Source organism: Littorina saxatilis, linkage group LG12 (assembly GCF_037325665.1).
Source record: "Littorina saxatilis isolate snail1 linkage group LG12, US_GU_Lsax_2.0, whole genome shotgun sequence".
NCBI lineage: Eukaryota > Metazoa > Mollusca > Gastropoda > Littorinimorpha > Littorinidae > Littorina > Littorina saxatilis.
In genome coordinates, this window is record NC_090256.1 from 38222783 (window position 1) to 38249459 (window position 26677).

The following is a 26677-nucleotide window of genomic DNA, read 5'->3' on the forward strand; positions in this document are numbered from 1 at the left end:
ACACGCTCAGAAAGTTCAAACGAAGAGAGGTACAGTAAAGCGTGCAATGAAGCACAGCGCAACCGCTGCCGCGCCAAACAGGCTCGTCACTTTCACTGCCTTTTGCACTAGCGGCGGACTACGTTCAGTTTCATTCTGTGAGTTCCACAGCTTGACTAAATGTAGTAATTTCGCCTTACGCGACTTGTTTTTAATTCAAATTGTTGAGATAAGGAAATACAATGACACTTTATACAAAAATCACCACGATTCCTTGTATAATTATTTTCGTGAACGTTTTCCATCAGAATTTTAAATGAAAGAGTTTGATTTGTTGTAATCATGGTTTGAGGCTTTTTTCATTCTCCCTTTTGTGGGGTCATGTTGTAAAAAGGACATCTTCTGAGAGTTGAATATTTTCCGTGTTTGCACTCTTATAATCACACACTGTTACTAATTCATTTGCTGCTTCAATGAGAAACTGAAGATTTTCACAACACAGTGGCCATATCGCGATGCATGAAAACGCAACACAACTTAACTTCAACTTAACAGGCTCGTTAATTTCACTGCCTTTTGCACGAGCGGTGGACTACGGTCACTGTGAAAAAATGCATTACGCTTAGTTTCATTCTGTGAGTTCCACAGCTTGACTAAATGTAGTAATTTCGCCTTACGCGACGTGTTATTCTTTTCATTTGTCAGGGGGACACTTCAGCAAACAACATTTCAACTCTGCACAAAAAGCAGACAGGAAATAGGAATGTTCTGCTGAATTAATGTTTGTAACATACACCTGCGAAACAAACAAAACAACATGGAATCAGTGTGGGTTGGTCTTGTTTTGCAGGAAACAAAATCCAACTCGGCACAGAGAGCAGAAAGGGAATCAGAATGTTCTGCTGAATTTTTTTTTTGTAACATACACCTGTGAAACAAGCAAATTAATGTGGAATCAGTATTAGGGGATCTGTTTCGCAGCGAAAACAATTCCAACTCGGCACAGAAAGCAGATGAGGAATGTTCTGCTGAATTGATTTATATAACATACACCTGTGTAACAAACAAATCAACATAGAATCAGTATTAGGCGATCTGTTTCGCAGCAAAACAGTTCCAATTTGGCACAGAAAGCAGATCTTTTGCTGAATTAATTTGTGTTACATACACCTGTGAAACAAGCAAGTCAACATGGAATCAGTGTAGGTTGGTCTGTTTTGCAGGATGTGATGGTGGTGGGGGAACCAACGCTCATGGGCGGTGAGTTTGGCGACGAAGATGAACGACTGATCACGCGTTTGGAGAACAGTCAGTTTGAGGGCACAGGCGCTGGTCCGGATGACGAAGGGGCGGAGCAGAAGTTCTCCGGTTCTCCGGCATGGGGCCAGGGGGACAAGAAGACTCCGCCCACCTCTGCTGCCGGCCCTCCTCCCTCTTCCGGCAATTCTGAACCAGAAATTAAGACAGAGTGATGATGGGAGTTTCTGATATGAGATGAAGTCGGATGCTTCGGGGATGGTTTTTTTTGGTTTTTGTTGTTGGTTGAAGGGGGAGAACATTAAAGCCGATAGTCATCGTGAAAAGTTTGCCTTGTATGAGGAAATGGAACTACGAAGATTGGATTATTTGCTCATACTTGGAAAATGAACATTGAGCATAGTGTACGGACCGTGCAAGCTTGTGGGAACAGACTGATGTCATGAGTTTGTGGTGAGAAAAACTTAACCTAGGCTGGAGGGAAAAGATTACGATTTGATTAGGTATTTATCAGACGTATTACGATTTCATTAGGTATTTATCAGACGTTTGTTTAGAAAAGAGAGGAAGTGGCCTCTTGAATGAAACTGAAGGAGAGAATTCTTTCAGATTACTGTAGGTATGTTGTGCAGTATACTGATAGGTTTGTGGAAGTGTGAGGGACACACTAAAGCTAATGGGATCTATGTCGACCAAAAGAGTGGGATTCCCTGTAGGTGGATTCCCTGTATACAGGGAATCCCACAGGGTGGAGTTTTCCAATAAAACTTGCAAACCATACTCGAATTTCTAAGAAATATAAAAAAACAAGAAGAGCAAACGCTCGATCGAGTCACTTTCGCAGTTCTGAATATTATATGAGGCATCAGATGGACAGGAAGAAATTGCTATTCACAACACAATACAGATGTAAATAATTTGATGTAAAGAATAATCCTATAAAGTTTGAATCAAATCCGATGAATAGTTTCAGAGATATGATATTTCAATTTTTTTCCTTCAAGACATACCTGTGACCTTGAAAAAGGTCAAAGGTCACCAAAGCAGACGTCAAAGTGTAGAGGTCACTGGGAGTCACGTTCACATAAAATTTGAGCCCGGTCACTTTTATAGTTTCCGAGAAAAGCCCAACGTTAAGTTGTGTGTTGCCGAACAGAAAAGGCTAGTTATCTCCCTTGTTTTTCTGATAACGTTCGTAAAAGGCTACAGATGTAAATACTTTGATGTAAAGAATAATCCTACAAAGTTTCAATCACATCCGATGAACTTTGTCAAAGATATAAAATGTCTAATTTTTCCTTTGACGCTGACCTGTGACCTTGAAAAAGGTCAAAGGTCAACGAAACCATCGTTAAAGTGTAGAGGTCATTGGAGGTCACGACTAAACAAAATATGAGACCGATCGCTTTGATAGTTTCCGAGAAAAGTCCAACGTTAAGGTGGTGTCTACGGACGGCCGGCCGGCCGGACGGCCGGCCGGACGGACGGCCGGCCGGCCGGCCGGACGGCCGGACAGACTAACACTGACCGATTACATAGAGTCACTTTTTCTCAAGTGACTCAAAAATCGAAAATATCAAATTCTGCCAATGTCGCTAAGCATCACGTGACCTTCAGCGAAACGCTACAGGACCTATACCCTGTGGTATTCCCTGTATACAGGGAATCCACCTACAGAAACTCCACCTACAGGGAATCACACTCTTTTGGTCGACATAGACCCCATCAGCCACACTAAATGAGAAGTAGGGTGATCTAACTGATCGCTGAAAATGAAAAAGTTGACCGTGAAGTACATCTCAGACTGAAGAATTCAATTTATATATATATAATTATGTTATGTTCATGGTTTTTGATGCCTAAAAGATATTATTTATTATTTGTGTGTACATGCTGCTTTATTTATAGATTGAAGAATATTTCAGAGATGTGTGAGAAGGAAGTCAGCCTGAGTTTTGTCTTCAGAGTTCACTTTCTCTTCTGTAAGTCTCCCGTGAGTCATTATTGAGTGAAATTGCTGGTTGCCGTTTGTTTCTCTCTCCAACTTTGATTTAGCTACAAATATAACAATCTCAGAAAGAACTTTCAAATGAAAAACCCTTTTTTGCCAAAAGAACTTTGGTCAGTTGAGTAAAACTGGTTGAAGATGAAAGTGAAAATGAATGAACAAATTAGGCATGCATGTGTGATGGTGAGCTTAAAAGTATGTGTGAATACTAATGTGCGATGAGATGACTCACATTTGAAAGAATAAACCATCAAGTCATTTGGGCAGAAAAAACAGGGTTGGCCAATGTTAATCAAAGTACACTTCATTTTAATCTTCATCAGATAGAATTATTGTTCATTGGAGCTGAGTAAATTGATCTTTTCAATCATAAGCGATTTCATATAAAAATTTCATATCTTATTAGATTATAGTAAGCCGGTATGTGTTTTGTTTTTTAACTTCTGTCTTTTCCTTTAATTTATTACTTTTTGATCTGTCTGAAGAAGTGGCGAGTAACCCAACCCCACCCCACCCCGTTTTGAAAAGTCAATCACAGCAACAATGCAGAATCTCTGATGAAAATTTTACTGTGTAAAACAGAGTGCATTCTTAACAGCAAAGTAGTATTATAAAAAAGGTTGACAAGTGAGTGGGTTAGAGTTATGTCCCATTTAATGACGAGCTACCTGCTTTTTAAATTTAGTCAAGGTTTGACTAAATGTTTTAACGTAGAGGGGGAATCGAGACGAGGGTCGTGTATGTGTGTCTGTGCGTGCGTGTGTGAAGAGCGATTTAGACCAAACTACTGGACCGGTCTTTATGAAATTTGACATGTGAGTTCCTGGGAATGATATCCCCGGACTTTTTCTCTTTTTTTCGATAAATACCTTTGATGACGTCATATCCGGCTTTTCATTTTTCTATCAGATTGAAATTTTGGCCAAGTAATCTTCGACAAAGGCCGGACTTTGGTATTGCATTTCGCTTTGGTGGCTTAAAAATTAATGACTTTGGTCATTATTAAAAATCTGAAAATTGTAATTAAAATTTTTTTTTATAAAATGATCCAAAATTACTTTTATTTTATTCTTTATCATGTTCCAATTCCAAAAACATATAAATATGTTATATAATATTCGGATTAAAAACAAGCTCTGAAAATTAAAAATATAAAAATTATGATTAAAATTAAATTTCCGAAGTCGATTTAAAAACAATTTTATCTTATTCCTTGTCGGTTCCTGATTCCAAAAACATAGATATATGTTTGGATTAAAAGCACGATCAGAAAATTAAAACGAAGAGAGGTACATGTATCATGTTCAAATACATATGAATTGTTGAATAAACACCGATTAAACCAAGAGAGGTACAGTAAAGTGTGCTATGCAGCACAGTGCAACCGCTACCGCGCTAAACAGGCTCATCACTTTCACTGCCTTTTGCACCAGCGACGGACTACGGTCTTTGTGAAAAAATGCAGTGCGTTCAGTTTCATTCTGCGAGTTCCACAGCTTGACTAAATGTAGTAAATCCATGTCACAACTGGTAATCTGCTTTTTTTGGTTTGGATATCAAAATTATAACCTGTATTTTCCCCAAGACATTAGACTTTTATCTGGTTAAATCCTTTGTTATTCTCTTCTATCACAGCTTCCAATTTTCCCCCCCAAGAGTAAATTACAGCAACAAGTAGTTCTGTACTAAACAAGGCAAGGAGAGTTACTGCGATTTACTTCACAGGCTGAATGGATTTTGTTCTGGAGTTATTTGCGTGCGGTCTACTTGTTTGCCCGAGTCATGTTAGATGGTATTCATTTCATTCATGCTTTCCTATTCCGCCATTTCTCTGTTTGGAGTGAAAGTGAACTCAAGATTGGGCAGCTGTAGGAAGCATTCTCACTTTGTTGTTGGCGAGGGCTAAGGGAGGGGGGAAATATGATTGTGAATTGTGGTTATTTCACTTGTATGACATGTTATGTAAAATTTGTTGTAAATAAATGTCTACTGAAATTCAGCTTTTGCATGCTTTATCATTGTCTTTTGTGTGATGGGAAGAACAGAAGATCCACACAACAGGTGTGATTAACAGCAATTTATTGACAAACGCAATCTAATCCATTTCTCTGCCATCTGACAAACAAACAATGCCTATTAGGCACACTTTCTGACACATTCACAGCAGAACCAAACTTCATGCCAAGCCAAGGATTAATATGACCTTGATCACAAGAAAAGAACGAATATCACTGAAATCAAAACGAAGACCATTTTAGCCTACAATTTTTGAAACAACAGCAAGTTATTGTACTTAAATGTAGACAAAAATGTGAACAGTAAACATGAAGTCAATAACCTCACAATGACAGGACACTGATTGTGCATTAAGTCCCAACAAAATGATCCATGATTGAAAAACTCTGACAACAATCATGATATAATGTACTAACACTTAAACACGTAGAACTAGAATAATGCTTTTTGCTTATTCAAAAGTCGATACTGAGCTTATGCACAAGCCATGCAAAGAAGTCTTACATGTACCACCACATTTTTTAAACATGTTTAACTCCAATAAATTAATTAAAGATTTTAAAGAAAATCCAATACAAGCCCAGCCACATCCTATTCAACTCAGCGTAATGTAAAACATTGCCTGCTAAATCACCATCCCTTCCACCCACACTTGAACATACCTTGTCTTAAGTGGGAAAACAAGGAAAAAAGGTCAAGAAGTCAAAACACAAAGCCACCTGTCGTAATTAGAGAATTACAAGAAAAATCTTGCCATAGACATTAAACTATACAACAGAAAGGCATAATGCAATGTTTTGAAAGAAAAAAAATCAAACGGCAACATATGACAATGCAACCACCCAGACGAGCACAGCATTGTAAAAGTCATGTCCATTTTTATCAGCATTACTGGCAAGCCGTCTGTCTCGACCGGTTTATCGGGCAGGGACAAGAAGAGATCAGTACCGTACGGTAGTCCAGCCATCATCCTCTTCCGGCTTCTGCTCTTTCGCTGTGATCAAAAGATAGGGACAGGAACAGGTTAGTCAAGCAGGCAACAACGGCAAATATTTACCTACAACTCAAAACACAAAAACCACGGTAATCACACACAGCACGACGGAAAGTAACCGTAGACAATGAACTTTTTATTTTATTCCAAGAAGAGAATCACCACAGAACACAGACGAATTAAATCCAATCGGCAAAAGATCCAGACAAAACAAACAGTGCAGGACCAAAAAACGCAGACAGTGTTGACACGTCAGCGAAAACGGGTGAAGTGAAGCTGGCGCCCTCGTGACTGAGTGACACTGGTTTTGGCGCCAAGCGCTACTAGCGTCACCCGGCAAGGGCGACCACTCTGGGGTATAACTCTAGTTTCACTTTCGTTTTCCTTAAGGTAGTTAAGGGGCTATATGCAAAATAACATTGTGCTTGGTAAATCTAAATTAATACAAAGTTCACGCAGAAGGAAATACTCGGGGAATAACTCACAACATACTACATGTTTTGTTTGTCAGCAATTGCATCGTGAACCTCAAAAGTGGATGGTGTCATGCATTTTGAGCCTCAACAGAACAAAAGGTGGGTTTTTTTAAAATGTGACAACATAATCACGGACATATTAAAAAAAAATACCTGCAAGTCATTTCATCCTGTCGTGATCTTGGAACCATACATGCTTTCAACTGTATAAATAGTTGGTTATTGAGTGTCTTACTTGTAGTTATACTGTCGTGTCTTTCGAAGTGTAAAAATGTCCTAATGCCATGCCCATGCCCCTCCCCCCCCCCCCCCATACATGGAAAAGTTTCTTTGAAATCCTTTTAATTCATAATTTCACCACACCTCAGTCTGCTACGTACCCAAATTTCAACGATCTGCTTTGAACTTTATTTGTCAAGGTATGTGTCACTCGTGTGGACCACAACTCGGAAAAGCAGTTTTGATCATTAAAATGGTGCTTTCTAATGTTACCAAGAATGATCACCTGCGATTCGAAAATGCTGGTAAGATTGTCACTGTTGCAAACAAATCATACCCAAATCAAACTCCCTCTACAACAAGAAGAGCAAAGCCCATACGACTCACATGCTTTACACATTTTTCCTACCAAAATACATGTGACCTTGACCCAAGGTCAAGGTCATGCAACACAAAGCTGTTAATTCAAGACATAGGAAGTACAATGGTGCTTATTGGCTCTTTCTACCATGAGATATGGTCACTTTTAGTGGTTCACTACCTTATTTTGGTCACATTTCATTAGGGTCAAAGTGACCTTGACCTTGATCATATGTGACCAAATGTGTCTCATGATGAAAGCATAACATGTGCCCCACATAATTTTTAAGTTTGAAACAGTTATCTTCCATAGTTCAGGGTCAAGGTCACTTCAAAATATGTATACAATCCAACTTTGAAGAGCTCCTGTGACCTTGACCTTGAAGCAAGGTAAACCAAACTGGTATCAAAAGATGGGGCTTACTTTGCCCTATATATCATATATAGGTGAGGTATTCAATCTCAAAAACTTCAGAGAAAATGGGAAAAATGTGAAAAATAGCTGTTTTTTAGGCAACATTTATGGCCCCTGCGACCTTGACCTTGAAGCAAGGTCAAGATGCTAAGTATGTTTTTGGGGGCCTTGTCATCATACACCATCTTGCCAAATTTGGTACTGATAGACTGAATAGTGTCCAAGAAATATCCAACGTTAAAGTTTTCCGGACGGCCGGACGGACGGACGTACGGACGACTCGGGTGAGTACATAGACTCACTTTTGCTTCGCATGTGAGTCAAAAAACCAAACAAGCAAGACCATGCAAAGAAGTGCATCTCTTACATCGTTTCTCACTTTTAGGAGGACCTCTGGGCTCGTCATGAGCGGGACGGTCTCGTGGTGGGCCCCGCGGTCTGTCATCATCTCGGGGTGGGGCCCGCGGTCTGTCATCATCTCGGGGTGGCCCCCTGGGCGGCCCGCCATCTTTAGGTGCAGCCCTAGGCGCTGCTCTCCACGAACTCTCTTCTCCCCCAGCACGCTGCGGCTTGTCCCTCCAACTGTCCCTCGGAGGCCCATCTCTCTCTCTCGGAGGCCCGTCTCTCTCTCTCGGAGGCCCGTCTCTCTCTCTCGGGGGTCCTCTCCAGTCATCCCCACGGTCTTCACGCGGGGCACGGTCTTCACGCGGGGCACGATCGCGCCAGCTGGACCCCCTGTCGTCATCTCGCCTCATGGGTGCTCTGTCGTCATCACGTCTTATGGGACCTCTGTCATCATCTCGCCTCATGGGGGCTCTGTCGTCGCGCCCCCAAGGCCCTCTGTCATCATCACCGCCACGCCTGATTGGACCTCTGTCATCGTCACGCCTCATTGGACCTCTGTCGTCGTCACGCCTCATGGGTGCTCGATCATCCCTCGCGGGGCCCCGTCGCCAGTTGTCAAAACCACTGTCCTTGGGAGGGCCCCTCTCGCGCCAGCTGTCACCTCCGCTCGGTCCACCGCGATCATCTCTCACGGGACCGCGATCGTCACGACTGGGTCCTCTGTCCTCTCTGGGTGCAGAGCGCCAGTTGTCAGGGCCACGATCACGCCCCTCGTCACGACGGTCGTCACGCCAACCACCCCTATCGTCAGCGCCACGTTCAGGGCCACGGTCATCTTTGACAGGCCGGCGGTCACGCCAGCTCCCTCCCTCCTCTCGCGCTGGAGGCTGCTCACCGTCCTCCCTGGAACACGTTACATTCATGTGTTAGCTCTAAGGTATCACAACTGATAAATCCTCTCATCTGTTGGCTTTAAAGGGTAGGAACATGTGATAAATCCTTTCATCTGTTTGCTTTTAAGTGTAGGAATGTTTGATAAATCCTCTGCTCCTATTTTCTACCTCAGTTGCAGCAAGTCAGCCCAAGGAAGGAAGCTCGCAGTGAAAGCAAGTTTCTCAAGAGTATTTAAAACACCATCATCGTCTCAGATTTGTTCGCTAACATTCATCAAGCACAGAACTGTTGTCTCTTAATAAAAAACGCTCGCGGTGGACCCGAGTACTCTTCAGACTGGCTCGCTCCCCCAGTATGAAAGTTTTTGTCTTGTGCACGTTTAAGACCAAGTGATTGCTCTGTGTGAATTACAGGCATTCCCTTTGCTATATAAATACATTGCATGCGAGCCGAGGATGTGCGTGGTGACTGGCCTTTCTTTTATTTGATCACAGTGAAAAATATACTGCCGACCCTCTTCATAACTTAATATAAATGTTTGGAATGCCTGTGGTGTGAATGTTGGTTTCTGACCAGAAATGCAGATCTATCTCTGGCCGATTCATAGATTCAACCTACAAACTGCGACCTCATCTGTGATCAGATGGCCAAGCAATGTGTGAAATCTTTTATTCTAAAGCCTAATGACGACAAGCATTAAACGGATGAAATTAACCACATTCAGTTTATTCTTCAGAAAAATGCACACAAAAAATGGGTTGGGTTCGGTGATTTGTACATAAACGTCTTCCTCACGATAGATTCGCTGATTTGTCTTATGAAGCCGTCATCAACACGAACACAATGATTGCAGAAGCAAACTCTGTACCTACACGACCGAGACAAGACTGATTATTTGGGTAAGCTTACTCACGTCAGGTCTTCACTGACAAGCTAGGAACAGACGGAAAATTCCGAACAAAAGTAAATGACGTCAAAGTCTCTTTCGCTTTGCGTGTAACTTTGTCATGACGTCTTTTTGTGACGACAGTATCCGCCGGCTGGCTGTTTTATCAGGCTGCCTGTTGCTCCGTGTGAATTCCTCCCACCGCCAAGTTGTTTTTGTGGTTTATTTCGCATTTAGGTCCCAGGTAACATTATGAAGTTTTAATACGATCAATCGGACCTATTATCAAGTTACATAATTATGACGAGCTTACCTGAGTAAGTGAAGTCTAATTGTGGTTTTATCGACCACAATGTAGAGAGGAAAGGGATTACGTGAGATAGAACGCAGGAATACGTCACTGTTTAACGACGTGTAAATGGTGCAGAAAAAAGAGAAAGAGAGAGGAAAGGGATAGGGAGGGAAAACGGTTATCAGTATAACTCTGAAGACAACTTAGGGCGAGGCACGTAATCCCTTTCCTCTCTACAATGAAAGCAAAGCAAGAGAGACAGTGCACCAACACGTCTTCACAGGACGGAAACCATTCGTTCAGTGACGTATTCCCGCGTTCTATCTCACGTGACCCATTCCTCTCGGTATTGTGGGAGATAAAATTAGTGTATCAACTTTTGAACGAACTGCGCCCAGTAGTTTCCCAGCAATAAGCTGTTAAGTCGAGACAGACACACACACAATTAATGTCTGTTGAGCCCGAGTACTAGCGTACTCGGGGATAACATTTTTTATATCTATACTAGCACTCAACAGCTTTTACACAGTCCACTGGCATTAAAAGTAGCAAAGGACATCTACCCCATCAACATTCCTAACACTATCAAAGCCAAAAAGTCTTTTAAAGACCAGGCAGGCAGCAAAATGATGTGAAGATTTTGTGTTGAAGAGCATGCTTACCTGTCGGACTTCCAGCGCTGAGACGGCCTCCAGGCACGGCCTTCCCCATTCTCCTCTTTCCCTTCCCCTTCACGGTCAGCATGGCGCGCACGCCAGCTTTCTTTCTCTGCAGGAGGCTCACGAGCTTCACTGAAAATACAACAGGCCAGCCATTATTCAGTGTTTCTTTTATTATTGCTTTTTATTGAAGGAGTGGGGATGCAGTAAATTGACAGTTGGAGGGAACAGAGCACGAGTGCAATCAAATCCCCATTAAGACCCTCCGATTAAAGACTCCTCTTAAAATTTTCTGACCATAACCCCTGTAAATTTACTCCTATTTTAAGACTCCCTCCTTTATAAGACCTGATTTTCTCCGATTTTTGTAAGGTCTTAAAAGGGGGGTTCCACTGTATTCATTTAGTGACTTCAAGTCACCATGCTCATCTGCTGAAAACGCAGCCACTTTTATTTATCCTATCTCTGTTCAAAATCTAAACTTTCCCCGTTTCTCATTTTGTAATATTTTGTAGCAGAACTCAGTCCAAGGAAGGAAACCCTCACCGAGAGCAAGTCTCTCGGGGTGAATCATAGTTGGCATCATTGTCCCTGCTTGCAATTACAATAAAAAATACATGCTTCAAACCTTTCTACCTTCTCCCTGAAGAAAACAAGTACCTTTAACCCTCTTCAAAAATAAAATGCTTTCCTCGAACCATAGTAAACTATACACCTGCCTCCAAAACTCTAACTGCCCACTCTCTCAAGTTATCCCAGTCTCAAAAGTAATTGTTTTACTATCCTTCCTTCATAATATGTTGAATAAGCTCGCTGCACCAAAACTGAACCTTTTTAGCAAAGAACGTCAGAGTAAAGGCAAGACAAGCAGGCCAGATCATTAAATAGACTGCACGTACCCATCACGCCCCCTATCTCCACGAGACGGCGGTGCCTCATCCACCCTGGATCGCTGACGCTCCTCGATCTCACGCTCACGCTGTCTCTGGCGCTCGGCCTGCGCTTCAAGCTTGGCCAGTTTCTCTGCATACTCGTTCTCCTCCCGCTCGCGCTCCTCTTGCACCAGGCGTTCCTTCTCCTCACGCTCTGAAGGAATACATTTTAAAAAACATGTGGATACCCATTCTGCTGAGCTTTTTTTCAAGTTTTCTGATTGAGAGCATTGCTTTCATGGATATACAGCAAATCAGGAAATCTACCGTACAATCATCTTAACATTCAGGCGTTACTATGTTTAAAAAGAGGACTTCCGTTACAAAGTTCTAATGCTAAAAAGCTTTTGATTGGATGTTCGATAGGAGCACTCGGAGAATTGGACTAACAAACACACGCACAATTATTCTGGATGTGTACTGAAGCCAAAAGGCAAGAACATGAAAATTTATAATAATTTTCTTATTTATACTTACCAACACAATGTTATTTTGCATATAACCCCTTATCATGATTCAGTAAATGTCATAACTACAAAAACGACATCTGTATTTACAAACCACAGCTCCTGGCTTGTGCTTGCAGTTATCACCTTCGTTAATTAAGTGAATAGCACCTTGCAGTTGTCAGACTCAGTCCAAGGAAGGTAGCTCTCACCGAGAAGTATCTCTCTCAAGCTATATATATATATAAGTTAGCATCATTGTTCTGACAACAACAAAAGTGCAAACACAGACCTGTCTACCCGCAAAAATTGCGGAAGAGTACTGATAAGTCTGAGAATAATAATCTGATGACCAAAATAGTAATTCAGTTGTTACAAAAGTCAACATTAGTAACACAACCCTAATTGGAAGCACATTTGAAAATCGTAGTCTGGACTCAAATGGAGTATTTTCCAAAAAAAATCCTTAAAAATTGTATTTATTACTCCAAAATAGTAAGGGTAAACAGGTCTGCAAACAGGACCACAAAAAACGCTCTTGACTGGGAAGCACACCCATTCCCTGCCCACCTTGCTTGAGTTTCTCGTCGTGCGCCCGCTGAATGGCCTCCTCCTTCTCCTGCACCCACTTCGTGCGGCGCTCCTCTTTGCGCTTCTGGCGGCGCTCCAACATTCGCTTCTTGCGCTCCGCCGCCAACGTCTTCTCAAAGTCTTTCAGCTTCTCCTGTAATGCACAGCAACATACATTTTTAATTCTGGCTATTATCCCAAGCAATTGGGCATTAACCATTAATGCACAGCAACAGATACATTAGATAAATGGTTGCTTTTATCCTAAGTGATAGAGCAAAAACAATGGATTTTGCAGTAACACACTCTTTTTCAAACACTGGCAGACAGTTCTTTGCTTTAGCTCCACACCTGTACAGTGATGTTTCCTCCGTCCAGGTATTACAAACAGATGTGAGGTAAAATGACACAGCCACAAGAGGCGGCACAAATGACTTTCACCAAGTTACTTTACGCCTTCTTTGACTCTGTGATGTCCAAAGGTGATTACCACAGTAACACTAAAGGCAAACCTGCATTACTCTCGACCCATATAATCCAACCCATGACCAACTTTTCCCTTCCCTGTGGAAGCACCTGTGACTTTCTCTCCGCTCAAACAAGAGCCACCAACAAGTCTTGCAATGCTGAGATTTGAAGATCTCTCAAAAGCTACTAAACAATTTATCCTGTCACTGGATTTCATGTACAGTGGAGTCCAGCTATAACGAACCTTGGTATAACGAGATCCCTCTTTTAACGAACTGCCATTGATTTCCCGGCAGACAGCCTTCTATTTCTTACTTGCTACTTTCCGGCTACATCGAACCTTTTGAACTCATTTGCATAACGAACCCCTCTTTTAACACACACGTTTTCATCGCCCCAGAGCCGTTTGGTCTCTAAAAGTCACAAGGCTACAACGAACTGATGTCAATAATTGTCTCCAAAGACAAAAATACACAAACACAAGTGCACATCACGTGATGAGCGAACTCTGAACAAACTAACAGCGGGAGGTACACAGATCGAACCAAAACCGAAAGTTGTGGTGATGTCATGACATTTTGCGATGTACGTCAGCAAAGCTCGTGCACATGTGGTCTGTCTTGCTAAAAACAATGGCTAACGAACATGGTTTCGAAATCTGGAACTGTTTTGTTTTCTCCGATCCAAGACCGAGTGACGCGATATAGAACCACACGTTCCTTTGAATCAATACTCTCCTCAGGCAGTGAAGTCTCCTAAATTGCTCAACACTGTGGACAGTCCGGAGTGCAGTTATGTCCCGTGAATGAGCGAGTCAAAGATTTATCGCGAAAACTGACGCTTTTCGTGCACCTCCCGCTGTTAGTTTGCTAGAGCTCTCTATGGATTATATTATGAAGCTGTTGAAAACATGCAGAGATTGTACTCTCCAAGGAAAGATCGATGGGACGATCATTTGAAGGTGAGTGGGAAAACTTGTCTTGAGGCCATTTAGGGTTGAAAACTCTACAGCGAATTACTGATATAACGAACTAAAATGTATCTCCCTTGATTCGTTGTACCCGGACTCCACTGTAGCTGTTGGGAAAATGCCTCATGCTAGAAAGAAACTGAAGGTCACATACATTGACAGAGTTTCAAGCTGTCACAAACTTATGTGAATGTTTCGTTTTTTTCATAATGAAATGTCCCATAAATTAATCTTTTTTTGTTTCAGATTCTTGATTTTGGAATGTTAGCAGTCCATCCGTTTTGAACTAAAAACAACGTTATTGCCGTTACCTCATACTCAGACTTTCTGGCCTTCTTGAGGCCGTTCAGGAAGACATCAGCGTCATCCAGGATCTTGACCAGGCGATGCTTGGTCTCCAGGGCGTTGACCCGCTCCTCCTTCATCTGCTCAATCTGCAACGTAACACACACACCACGTCAAGCCTGGAAGCTACACACACAAAGGGAAGTAATTATACCAGCCAACAAGGGAAGCAATTATCCCAGCCAACATTTTCAAGGCTGCTTCAAAAGATTATAACCAAACAACAAGTCATCTTGTCAATCCAGAGACGACTTTTTGACATTTTTGTTGCTGAAGTATGGTACTGTTAGGTCCTTAGGTCCTGTCTTACAGGCAGTCATTGCTAATCTGCAAAACACACATGAGAAAAACTGAAAGAGAGAAGAAGAGACAGAGGGATAGATCCCAACCAACACCAGCAAAGTAATGCTAAGCTTGTACAATAAACAATAAAGTAACGTCCAACAGTAAGTGTTGATATATTCAACTCGGCCTGAACAGAAGATCTTTTTCTAAGATCTGGACTCTGCAAACAGCGATACAGGTGCTGGAAGATAGGGAATGTCAGTCAATTATACACCTGCAGTAGCCCTTGCTGAATCTAAACAGGACAACCTTGACTAACAAGGATATAGGTGCTGGGAGATAGGGGAAGAGATGTCAGTCAATTATACACCTGTAGTAGCACTTGCTGAGTCTAAACAGGACAACCTTGACTGTTTGCTCTTTGCCTCCTCTGGACATCCCTGGTCACTCAAAATTCAGACCATAATGACTTATGAAGGCAAAAACAGAAAATATGTTAAAAATATTGTATACACAACATTAATCTAAAAGTTATGACTTGAAAGGCAAAAGCCTAACAAAGAAACCCTTGAGTCCAGTTTCAACTGCAACTTATACACAGATGAAAAGTGCCTACCCTCTCTCTCTCCTGTTGTTCCCAGAACTCTCGGTTGACCTGTTTCTCCTCCTCGTACTGTTTCAGCAGCAGGGGGAGCTCCTCGTAGCGCTTGGCTCTGGCCAGATAGTCCACCTGAAATGCACACAGAGGATGAGTACATGCTGGTTTTCCACTCTCTGTGGCTGCAACTTCTTTCTGTTCTAGTTTTGAAGCAGATTTTGGCCTCAAAACAACAATCCTCCCTGATAACAAGTCGTATTACATGGGTGGAACTGAAAAATGTCATGAATCCTGAAGAATTTTAAGGGGCGGTCTGGGCGCTGTCGAAAGTCCCCAGTGGGGTCCATGGGCAGAGAGAAAAAAAAGAGGCCATAATCGAATCTGGATTTCCGGCCTATACCGGAAGAATCCCACCCATGGTTTTGGAGAGAAAAAAAAGTACATCACTGATCCTGCTGCTAAAAATCTGAACATACATCGCATCAAGCATGGGTGCATAGGGTATGAACTTTTTGCAGCCACCAAAGAATAGCACTGGATAGTGGTTCTTCTGTAGTTCAGAACTCGCACTGCCTGCATAATATGAAAAAAACTGCCAAAATTCTGGCTTCAAGCATGGGCACACACACCCACGCCACCAGGTTACCAAACTTTTTATCAGTATATGTGACATGTAGATGCAATGCACATTAACTGCACAAAACCACCAACAACACATGAACCTTTCTAGTCTAAATCTCTCCAAAGCATGTGCTTGCATAGACCAAAAGATACCGTCAGTCTGTGAGACAGATACCGTCAGTTTATAAGTCAGACAGAGACAGAACATGCACACAGCTCCATGTTGAGAATAGCCTTACCTTTTTCTCCTGGCCCCTGAGACGCTCCTGCAGCTCTTTCTTCTCCTTCTCCAGCTGCTCCACCTGCTTGGCCATGATCTCGTCCACGTCCAGGTCAGCCATCTCCTGCACAACACACAATGATAAACACAATATCAATACAGTAAAACCTGTCAAATAAGGACACCCTTGGGACCAGACAAAAGTGTCCTTATTCTGCAGGTGTCCTTATTAGACAGGTGCAAGTAAACGCGACAAAGTCAAGTTGAGAGAGAGAGAGTACTGCACATGTACATGTACATTTATAAGAAAAACAGAAGCTGTTTAGATTAAATAGAGAAACATTTAATATTGACTGTTGTAAAACAAGTTTAAAAACTTGTGATAATGCATGTTTCAGCTACTAGGTACTGCCCTGCCTTTGATCTGGCCGCACACACAGATTTCCACTCTGTTAAACTCGGTCACTGACCGGTCACTGACCCCGATGCAGGAAGTGTTTCCTCTCTCAGATATGACAGGGGAACCACCTCTCATGGCAAAAACTGGGTCATTGACCCCTGGGAAGAAGGTCGTGTCTTTTAACAAGGCCACCCAGCTATCACAATGCCTTTGATCTGGCCGCACACACTTATTATGGACCCAAAATACGTGTCCGCGTCCGTAATGCCGAGGTGGCCGTAACGTACAGGTGTTTTACAGTGTAAAGCAGTCCGTGCCGAGACTGACTGTCCGTATTCTGCGAGTGTCCGCTAAGTCCAGTGACCGTATTTGACAGTTTTCACTGTACAATACTACCTTATTGTCTCAAAAAGAGAAATTACAATATGGCTGGAGAAACACAAACACATTGAAACACACATCAATATAAACAACAATAACACACACACAGGAACACAAATACACAAGCATATGAAGTGCCATTTGAAGTTAAAGCATGAACAGTGCCATTTAAATTAGAAGGTTTTAAATTATGACAGGTTTATTGTTGCAGTAAATCACAGGGCTATACAAGATTATCAGTTTAACAAGAAGAGCAAACGCTCGATCGAGTCACTTTCGCAGTTCTGAATATTATATGAGGCATCAGATGGACAGGAAGAAATTGCTATTCACAACACAATACAGATGTAAATAATTTGATGTAAAGAATAATCCTATAAAGTTTGAATCAAATCCGATGAATAGTTTCAGAGATATGATATTTCAATTTTTTTCCTTCAAGACATACCTGTGACCTTGAAAAAGGTCAAAGGTCACCAAAGCAGACGTCAAAGTGTAGAGGTCACTGGGAGTCACGTTCACATAAAATTTGAGCCCGGTCACTTTTATAGTTTCCGAGAAAAGCCCAACGTTAAGTTGTGTGTTGCCGAACAGAAAAGGCTAGTTATCTCCCTTGTTTTTCTGATAACGTTCGTAAAAGGCTACAGATGTAAATACTTTGATGTAAAGAATAATCCTACAAAGTTTCAATCACATCCGATGAACTTTGTCAAAGATATAAAATGTCTAATTTTTCCTTTGACGCTGACCTGTGACCTTGAAAAAGGTCAAAGGTCAACGAAACCATCGTTAAAGTGTAGAGGTCATTGGAGGTCACGACTAAACAAAATATGAGCCGGATCGCTTTGATAGTTTCCGAGAAAAGTCCAACGTTAAGGTGGTGTCTACGGATGGCCGGCCGGCCGGCCGGCCGGCCAGACAGACTAACACTGACCGATTACATAGTCACTTTTTCTCAAGTGACTCAAAAATGGTATCACCAACATCCTCTAGTGTAATCACAAACTCTAAACCAGTAAAATACTGATTGATGTGATTGCTGACCATAACTTCCCCCACCCAAACACAAGTGTACATCCCTACTGAAGACAGAAGTCCACATACAATGAAGAAGAGGTCGAGCTGACTGAACGACTTGCATCAGCCAACATAAAATACAAATTAATAAAAAAAAACGTGTGTGTGTTAGTGGAACGAACAAATTAGCTAGGCACTTGAAAAAGGAGCAAAGTTAACCATATGAAAATGTCGAGTGGAATTGTGTCCAACACAGTGATATTTCCACTTGAGTCGATATGAGAACTCCAATCTTTGCTTTCGGCTCAAATTACGCTGACTGCCCCACTGGGAGGAACAGCAGATCTGCAGTGAGCCTTTAGCAGCAACAATTCCCAGCCTGACCTGGTACGGTACACAGTCACTTCCTGTAACGTCGATCTAACGCCTGCATTCAATCTGTGTTGATACAGTTTCTACACAGTTTCTACAATTCTGAGTGACCTGCTGCAGCACAGCTGGTCTCGGCTAAAAAAAAACTTGGTCAACATAGGTGGGGTAGAAAGTGTTAAAAGACCTGATTTTTTTCAGTGTTTTGGAGTTGAGGTGAGGGGATGGGAGAGTGTGTGCCCGCGTGTGTCCCCACACGTACATATGTTACCCCACATTTAGTACAACTGTACATCAATACAGAAGACAGAAGTCCACATAAAATTAAGTAGCGGTCGAGCCGACTTAACGATTTGTATCAGCTAACATAAAATACCTATTAATAAAAAATAAAGTTTTTGTGTTAGTGGCATGAAAAAATGAGCTAGACACTTGAAACAGAAGCAAAGTTGAACATATGAAAATGTCGAGTGGAATTGTGTCCAACACAGTGATATTTCCACTTGAGTCGATATGAGAACTCCAATCTTCGCTTTCGGCTCAAATTACGCTGACTGCCCCACTGGGAGGAGCAGCAGATCTGCAGTGAGCCTTTAGCAGCAACTATTCCCAGGCAGCTAAAGTAGTACTAGAAGTAAAATCGCTAAAGTGGACTCGCATTTTCGGAGTTGAGGTCAGGTGAGGGGAGAGGGGATTGGTGTGCGCGTGTTTGTGTGTGAGTGAGAGTGTGTGAGTGAGAGTGTGTCGTTGCTCGCACATAATATGTTCCATTGCATCTTGTTTGTAGGTGTAAACCAGTTTTGAAAGGAAGCAGTACAGACCTCCTCATCGATGTTCTGGAAGATCTTGGATCCTTGCGGTGTTTTGCGCAGCTCTTCCAGTCGCTCTTTGACGTGCTTGCGTTTGATCTCCTGGTGCTCCTGCTCCTGACGCTGCTTCTTCCGCTCCTCCGCCTCCCGCTCCAGACGCGCCATCTCTGCCTCGTAGGCTTTGCGGCGGGCCTCCTCCACATGCTCCTGCTCTTCACGCTCCTGAACACCACATATTGTCATCATTTTCACGAGTTTTCATTCACAAGCACCTGGTAAATAAATCTCATGTTCCCCGGGGAATAAATCCCCGGTTACCATAGTTGCAGGAAGCCCTATTACATGGATAATCAAAAGCAAACCCAATAGAAACGCTCGAGGATTCTTCGGCTCTTTTCATTGGCGTTTCCCCAGACCCAAACAGACGACAAGACACTGCTTTGCAAAGTTCCAAAAACCAACTGGCAAACTGGCAAAAGTAACAACAACAAAAAAAACTACTTCAATAAATTCTTCACAAACAAATGAAACCTACCGATATGTCATGTCTTCTTACAAAGTCATGGAGTGCGTGTATCTTTGTGTGAGAAACACGAACGTCAAGTTCAAGCAGACCTGGGAACCCTGTTTTGCACTTGGAGTATTCTCAAACAAACTTGGTGTATTTTCAGAAAAATGAGTGTACATCCATGATTCAAATATGCTTCACACGCGTCCGTCGCACAGTTAAGTTTACCAACACATTTAAAACAAAAGCTTCTTTCAATGTTTAGTGACATTGACTGTAATCATGTAAGTAGTCTAAGAATATTTCTCGTCGTATTATTTTCCACTGACCGTACTGATCGTATTCTAGACAATCATGCGTACAAAATACGGTGAAATGGTATGGGTTCCCAGGTCTGTTCAAGTCAAACCAATTGACCCCTGAGCTGACACACACATTTTGACCCGTGCACAAGACGTTGTATCGATAAACGAAGCACAAATAAGAAATAATGATAAAAGCAAAGAAAATAGCAACAAGATATGCAAACATCTCACAAAGCCGAGCAAGCAGATTGACAGGTCTAATGAAAAACAAAGAGGTACTGAGTCGGAAACAAGATCGCGATTCTTTCCTTCGCTGCACGACGCAAATCTTCTGTGACCTTTGACTCAACGTAGCTTCCACATTCGATTACTAAGCTTAATACTCACAACTGAAAGCCGAGGGAGTGGAATACCGAGATGAACAAACAGAACTGTGCATCCTCAAACCTGACATATTCATCCCAACATTTTATGAACTCTAAAATACAGAAAGTTGCATTCACACGCCAGCTTTGATTGCCAGTGGTTATCCGCACGGAGCTCGTGTGGTTATTCGCACGGAACCCGTGTTTCAAAGCATGGCTCCCTGTGTTGATTGTTATCTTATTTTCTCACTACCAAAATGATGACAAAAACGATGTTTGGTGGTTTGTTGTCAGACCAGCTTTTTTTGTCGGTCCTCGGGGGGCATATCGACTTTTGTTTCATATTTATTGACCGCGGCCTTCGGCCTTGGTCAATAAATATGAAACAAAAGACGATATGCTCCCCCTCGGACGACAAAAAAGCTGGTCTGTCAACAACCCATCAAACATCTTATGTCACATGAGAGATAAACACAGACAATGTCACATGAGAGAAAAACACAGGCAATGAACAAAGGAGAGAAAAACACAGGCAATGTCAGAAGAGCTGGTGCTGTGGAAATTTCGTCTTGACAAGTAAATGTTTCAAATCAACATTACCAAAAACTGGTAAGACCTTTTTTAATTGTCATTGTAAAACGCAAGACTTTAGGCGAGATTCCCATTCAAGAATGAAATATAACAATTTCCAAGGCGATTTGATGGTTTCTCCTGGCAGCTAGAACACACACAGAATGTAACTAAGAACATATTACTTTCTTCTAGGACATTTTTATTGTTATCTCTGGCCCACTTTTTTCATTCCTGAGAAAAGTCACTTTCCTTGGGAAATCGGCGAGTTCTCAAGCTTGTGAATTGTTTACGTAGTAAAATATGTGATGAAAGTTTGTAGCTAACGCATTACAAAAATATTCGAGAAAAAAAAGAGAAATGTAAAGGGTGCACCAGCACTGACCCTCGCGTCGTTGAGGTTCTCCAGCTGTTCCTTGCGGTCCTCGATGACAGCTCTGCGCTGCAGGATGCGGGTGTGCTCCTTCTTGGACGTGAGGCGGTAGCTGTTGAGGATCTGCGCCTTCAGCTCCTCATCCTCTTCCTGGACAACACAAGGATTTAGTATTCACTCCATGGGGGTACATGACAAAGATTAAAAAAAATAACAAAACAAGAAATAAATAAAACTGCAACACACATTGCATCACAAATCTGTTCCACACTCCTTTGAGGTTCAACCAAAAAATATTATATTAGCCCCAGTTAAATCCTTGTTTAACTTGTCCCGTTTATTCTCTGTGTATTGCATGGAATGGAGCCAGTGCTCTGATGCACAATATATCTCTTTTGAAAAAACAAGAAGAGCAAACGCTCGATCGAGTCACTTTCGCAGTTCTGAATATTATATGAGGCATCAGATGGACAGGAAGAAATTGCTATTCACAACACAATGAGTCACGTTCACATAAAATTTGAGCCCGGTCACTTTTATAGTTTCCGAGAAAAGCCCAACGTTAAGTTGTGTGTTGCCGAACAGAAAAGGCTAGTTATCTCCCTTGTTTTTCTGATAACGTTCGTAAAAGGCTACAGATGTAAATACTTTGATGTAAAGAATAATCCTACAAAGTTTCAATCACATCCGATGAACTTTGTCAAAGATATAAAATGTCTAATTTTTCCTTTGACGCTGACCTGTGACCTTGAAAAAGGTCAAAGGTCAACGAAACCATCGTTAAAGTGTAGAGGTCATTGGAGGTCACGACTAAACAAAATATGAGCCCGATCGCTTTGATAGTTTCCGAGAAAAGTCCAACGTTAAGGTGGTGTCTACGGCCGGCCGGCCGGCCGGACAGACTAACACTGACCGATTACATAGAGTCACTTTTTCTCAAGTGACTCAAAAACCACCTTCAGTCCGTAAGTGCCATGACAATGACAGCAGAACAGGTAGCACATAATGGAAAATTTCTAAAGTAAATTTTCATTTCATTAATATACTTACCCGAATCACATATAGCAGTTGACACCGTCTGGTATGCTAAGGTACTGAAAGCGCTACCCATCTTTAAAGTAATTAAAGGGAAGCAACCCCACACCAAAAAAGCTGGAACTAGCATATGGTAGTGAGCTACCCCCTGGGAGTTACCTCCCATTAGCTACTTCCCATCCCACGCACGTGGCTACTTCATTCCGGCTCAGAGAAAAACCGAAACAAACAGCGGGGCAGGCGGGAGGGACTTCGATATGTGATTCGGGTAAGTATATTAATGAAATGAAAATTTACTTTAGAAATTTTCCATTAAATTACATATTCTTACTCCGAATCACATATAGCAGATAACATCAACATGGCGGTGGGCAAGAAATAAATCAAACTCACCATCACATTCTGGACAGGAACTGGCCAGCTGCTATATGGGCAGGTAGACCGCGAGATCCATCCTGTCTGAGTGCAGCCACGTCTCGAAGATAGTAATTAATGAAAATATCTTCTGAGCGCCAGTAAGCCGTCGAGAGCACCTCGTCAAGCCGTTGCGAGCGAAGAACGGCCAAAGACGAAGACCACGCCCTAGTCTCATGGGCTCTGGCCGAGACCAGGGGAAAGGCAGGCTGAGCCCCCCCCCCACTTGTGTGACACCAACTGTAGGCTTGCCGAATAAGGGACGATACCCACCGGGCCAACGTAACTCTTGAAACGTCTTTCTCCCTTGAAGTGAGAAGAGAGATAAACAATAGCTTTTGTGAGGAGGAACGAACCGGCTGAGTCCGAGCCAAATACAGACGTAAGGCCCTAACTGGACAGTTGACCGAATCAGGGTCATCCGGAGCCAACGCGTTGGTCAAGGCCTTGACGCGAACCAACGGAGAGGCCTGCCCCGGAGCCTGATTCTTGGCCAGGAAGTCGGGACGGAAACGAAGAGATACTGAGCCGTCCGACTCGAACAAAATGTCACCTGGCAGACCCGACAGAGCGTGGACCTCGCTACCCCGTCGGGCCGTAGCCAAAAGAACCAGAAAAAGAGCCTTGCGAGTGAGATTGTAGAGACTCGACTCGCTCAAAGGCTCAAATTCCGCGGACCGCAAGAACGCTAAAACAAGGAACAGGTCCCACTTAGGAGCGGGCAAACGAGACCGGACCTCCTTGAGAGCAGCGCCCTTAATGACAGCAGCGATCACCCCCCCCACTTGAACAGATCGGCCGATCTGCTTGAGAGTAGCAGAGATCGCAGAGCGCCGGACCCTCATAGAGGAGACAGAGGCACCCTGCGAAAACATAAACGAGAGGTGGTTGGCGACCTGCATAGAGCGAGGAGCCACTGCAACCACCCCTTTAGCGGAACACCAGGAGGCCCAGGCCCTCCAGTGCGAGGCGTATACGGACGAGGTGGAAGCCCTATGGGAGCTGCCCACCAAGTCCAGCGTCGGAGAAGACGCACCAGAGCGCCTCAGTGAGTCCCGAACAACATCCACACGTGAAGCTTCAGAAGACTGGGCTCCTCGTGTGGAATGCCTGTTCGGGGCTGCACTAATTCCCCTCTTCGCAGAGAGAGAGGAATGGGAGGACCTTGGGCGAGCCGAAGCAGGTCTGGGAACCAGTCCTGCGACGGCCAGAGGGGCGCGACCAGAAGTAGAAGGGCCGGCCCCTCCAGCTCCGCCTTTCGAATTACTCGGCCGAGTAATGGGAAAGGCGGAAAGGCGTACGCCTCCAGACCCGTCCAGGGAATGTCCAGAGCGTTCACTCGCCAAGCCTGAGGGTCCGGGAATGGCGAGACGAACACCGGGAGCCTCTTCGAGAACCTGGTGGCAAACAGGTCGACGAGAGGCTTTGGGACTTGGGTCCAAAGGCGAAGCAGTGCCCCGTGAGTGACTGTCCACTCGGACTGAAGCACCCTGCCGGAGCGACTGAGAGCGTCCGCCAGAGTGTTCAGCCTCCCTGGAAGGTACCTGGCGGAGATCGAGATGCGGTGTTGGTAACACCACCTCAAGACCTCGCAGGTCCTGTCCGAGAGAGACGGGGACCGCGAGCCTCCCTGCTTGTTGATATAAGCTGCCACTGTCGTGTTGTCTGTAAACAGACGAACATGCTTGGCCTGCAGGGAGGGCAGAAACCGGGTGAGAGCTAGAGCTACTGCTTCTAGTTCCAGCCGGTTGATATGCCACTGGCTCTGTTCCACCGACCACAGACCTGACACCGTGTGTAGGTCCGTGTGAGCCCCCCACCCCAGCAAGGACGCGTCCGTGAACAGGTCCAAGTCCGGGGGAGGCAAGGCAATCGGAACCCCTCTGCACACCCACTCCGTGTCCAACCACGGGAGGGTGGTAGACTGGAACCATCCCTGGAGAGGGACGAGGACGTTCCAATCCACCCGAGTCGAGCCCACAAACGGCTTCAGAGCTGCCTGAAAAGGACGCTTGTGTACCCGACCCAGAGGGACCAACAGAGCCATGGATTCCATCTGTCCCAAGATGGAGGCAAGAGAGCGAAGGGGCGCCTGCAGGAGGGGCAAAGTCGAGCGTATCTGAGCTTGGAGCTTGTCCACCCTCTTTTGAGAGGGGCGGACAGTCCAAGCGACCGTGTCGAAGGACATCCCCAAGTAGGTGAACGTCTGCGACGGGGTCAGCTCCGACTTTGACGCGTTGATCGAGAACCCCAACGAGTGGGCTTCCCGAAGAACCGTCTGGGTATGCTGCGTGCAGCCTGCCTGGGACTGGTTCAGAACGAGCCAGTCGTCCAGGTAAACCCGCAGGCGGATACCCTGAGACCTCACCAGAGCGCCCAGTTGTCGGACCACCATGGTAAAAATCCATGGTGCGAGCGACAAACCGAAAGGGAGGGCGCGGAACTGGTAGACCTGCTCGTCCCACCGGAAACGAAGCCATTTCCGGTCGGACGGATGCACCAGGATGTGAAAGTATGCATCTGTCAGGTCTATGGAGGTCGCCCAATCTCCTGGGCGGAGAGAGTCTCTGACCTTGGCGGGCGTCTCCATCTTGAACTTTATCTCTCTCAAGAAAGTATTGAGAAACGATAAGTCCAAGACCGGACGCCACGCCCCTGAAGCTTTGGGCACGGCGAAAAGGCGCCCGTAAAATCCCAGGGAGCTTTGGTCCAGGACCCTCTCCACTGCCCCCTTCTGCACCAGGGAGGCAACTTCCGTTTGCAGAACGGATCTTGCCTCCTGAGAGCAGGGGGGCTTGAAGCGTGGCGGATGTCGGGAAAGAGGAGCCTTCTCCTCCCGCCATAAGAGACGGAAGCCCGATCTCACAACTCCCACTATCCATTGGCTGTCTACTGAGACCATCCAATGGGTGAGTGCCCGGGAGAGGCCCCCCGCCATCACCAAAGTGGAGGGCAGGGGGGGGGTGAGACCGGGGGCGCTTCATTGGGCGTGAGGCTTGCTGCTAGAGCCGCCACGCCCCCTTCCCGACACTGTCTTCTTCTTGCCACCTCGAGAGCTCTGCTGAGCAGGCCTCTTTTGAGCAGGCTTGGGCTTGGAACTCGGCTGAGACTTCCCCTGCTGGGAAGGCTTAGCCTGCTTCGCGCCCTGTAGAGCCATGTCCAGGAACTGAGCGTCCTTGTTGGACTGAATCTCTGCCTGCCGAGCGACAAGCGCCATGTGGCCGAGCAGCGATCCCTCTACAACCGGAGACACACGTAGTGTGTCTCTGGTAGCCTGATCGGCAAACTGAGAGTTGGCAAGAAACAACTCCCTCCTTGTCAAGACCGCATGCGCGTATTGCAAAGAGGAGAGACGAGTCTGTTCCTCATTGACCTTCGCCAGGGCCGTAAGCAGGGAGGAGACATCATCCGCATTTTGCTCCTCACTGAGGGAAAAAGGGACAAGAGAGTCGGTCAACGACCGAGACAGAGCCCGCACCAGCGTCTCGGAGATGGAAGCCAGCTCCAAGAGCTGACGACCGATCTCCTCCAGGGAGATAAGAGTACCCTCCCGCACTGGCACAACCGAGTCAGACTTGACTGGTTTGACAAGCAAAGCCTGCAGCTCCTGCGTCACCGGTAAGATGGCACGCGGGAGAGCAAAGGAAGTGGTGAGGTTGCGGCTACGGACAGGGAAAGCAATCCTCTTCTGTGAAGAATGCACAAAGGAAGAGGACTGCCCTTCATCCGCAAGCCAACCACGAGCCCGTTCCGGAACCGGCCCAAAAGGTGCCAGAAGAGGGAACGGCTCAACTGGAATACCACTGCTCCGTTTGTTCGGGTGCACCAGAACTTGGGACAGGTGGTATGAGACAGACGGAGATTCCACAAACCGGA

General features: G+C 44.5%; 2 protein-coding genes across 7 annotated transcripts in view; one reads left to right on the plus strand and one right to left on the minus strand.

Annotated features, from left to right (window-relative positions):
• LOC138981872 (LIM domain-binding protein 2-like) overlaps nt 1-5243 on the plus strand; it is a 55601-nt gene extending 50358 nt beyond the window's left edge. For 4 of the 5 annotated variants that reach the window (XM_070355012.1, XM_070355009.1, XM_070355010.1 and 1 more), the window contains one exon: nt 1203-5243. In XM_070355012.1, the coding sequence (XP_070211113.1) occupies nt 1203-1451 (249 nt within the window). In that variant the 3' untranslated portion in view covers nt 1452-5243. The remainder of the gene's footprint in view (nt 1-1202) is intronic. The other variant, XR_011460727.1, reaches the window with a different exon arrangement.
• A 63-nt stretch (nt 5244-5306) lies between these two features.
• Nucleotides 5307-26677, minus strand: part of LOC138981871 (eukaryotic translation initiation factor 3 subunit A-like) — a 48060-nt gene continuing 26689 nt past the window's right edge. The window contains exons 11-20 of one of the 2 annotated variants that reach the window (XM_070355008.1): nt 21365-21502; nt 19244-19453; nt 16275-16379; nt 15433-15546; nt 14498-14620; nt 12749-12902; nt 11700-11886; nt 10804-10932; nt 8104-8972; nt 5307-6254 (exon numbers count right to left, since the gene is read on the minus strand). In XM_070355008.1, coding sequence (XP_070211109.1) covers nt 6202-6254; nt 8104-8972; nt 10804-10932; nt 11700-11886; nt 12749-12902; nt 14498-14620; nt 15433-15546; nt 16275-16379; nt 19244-19453; nt 21365-21502 — 2082 coding nt within the window. In that variant the 3' untranslated portion in view covers nt 5307-6201. Of the gene's footprint in view, nt 6255-8091; nt 8973-10803; nt 10933-11699; nt 11887-12748; nt 12903-14497; nt 14621-15432; nt 15547-16274; nt 16380-19243; nt 19454-21364; nt 21503-26677 lie in introns of both variants that reach the window. The other variant, XM_070355007.1, reaches the window with a different exon arrangement.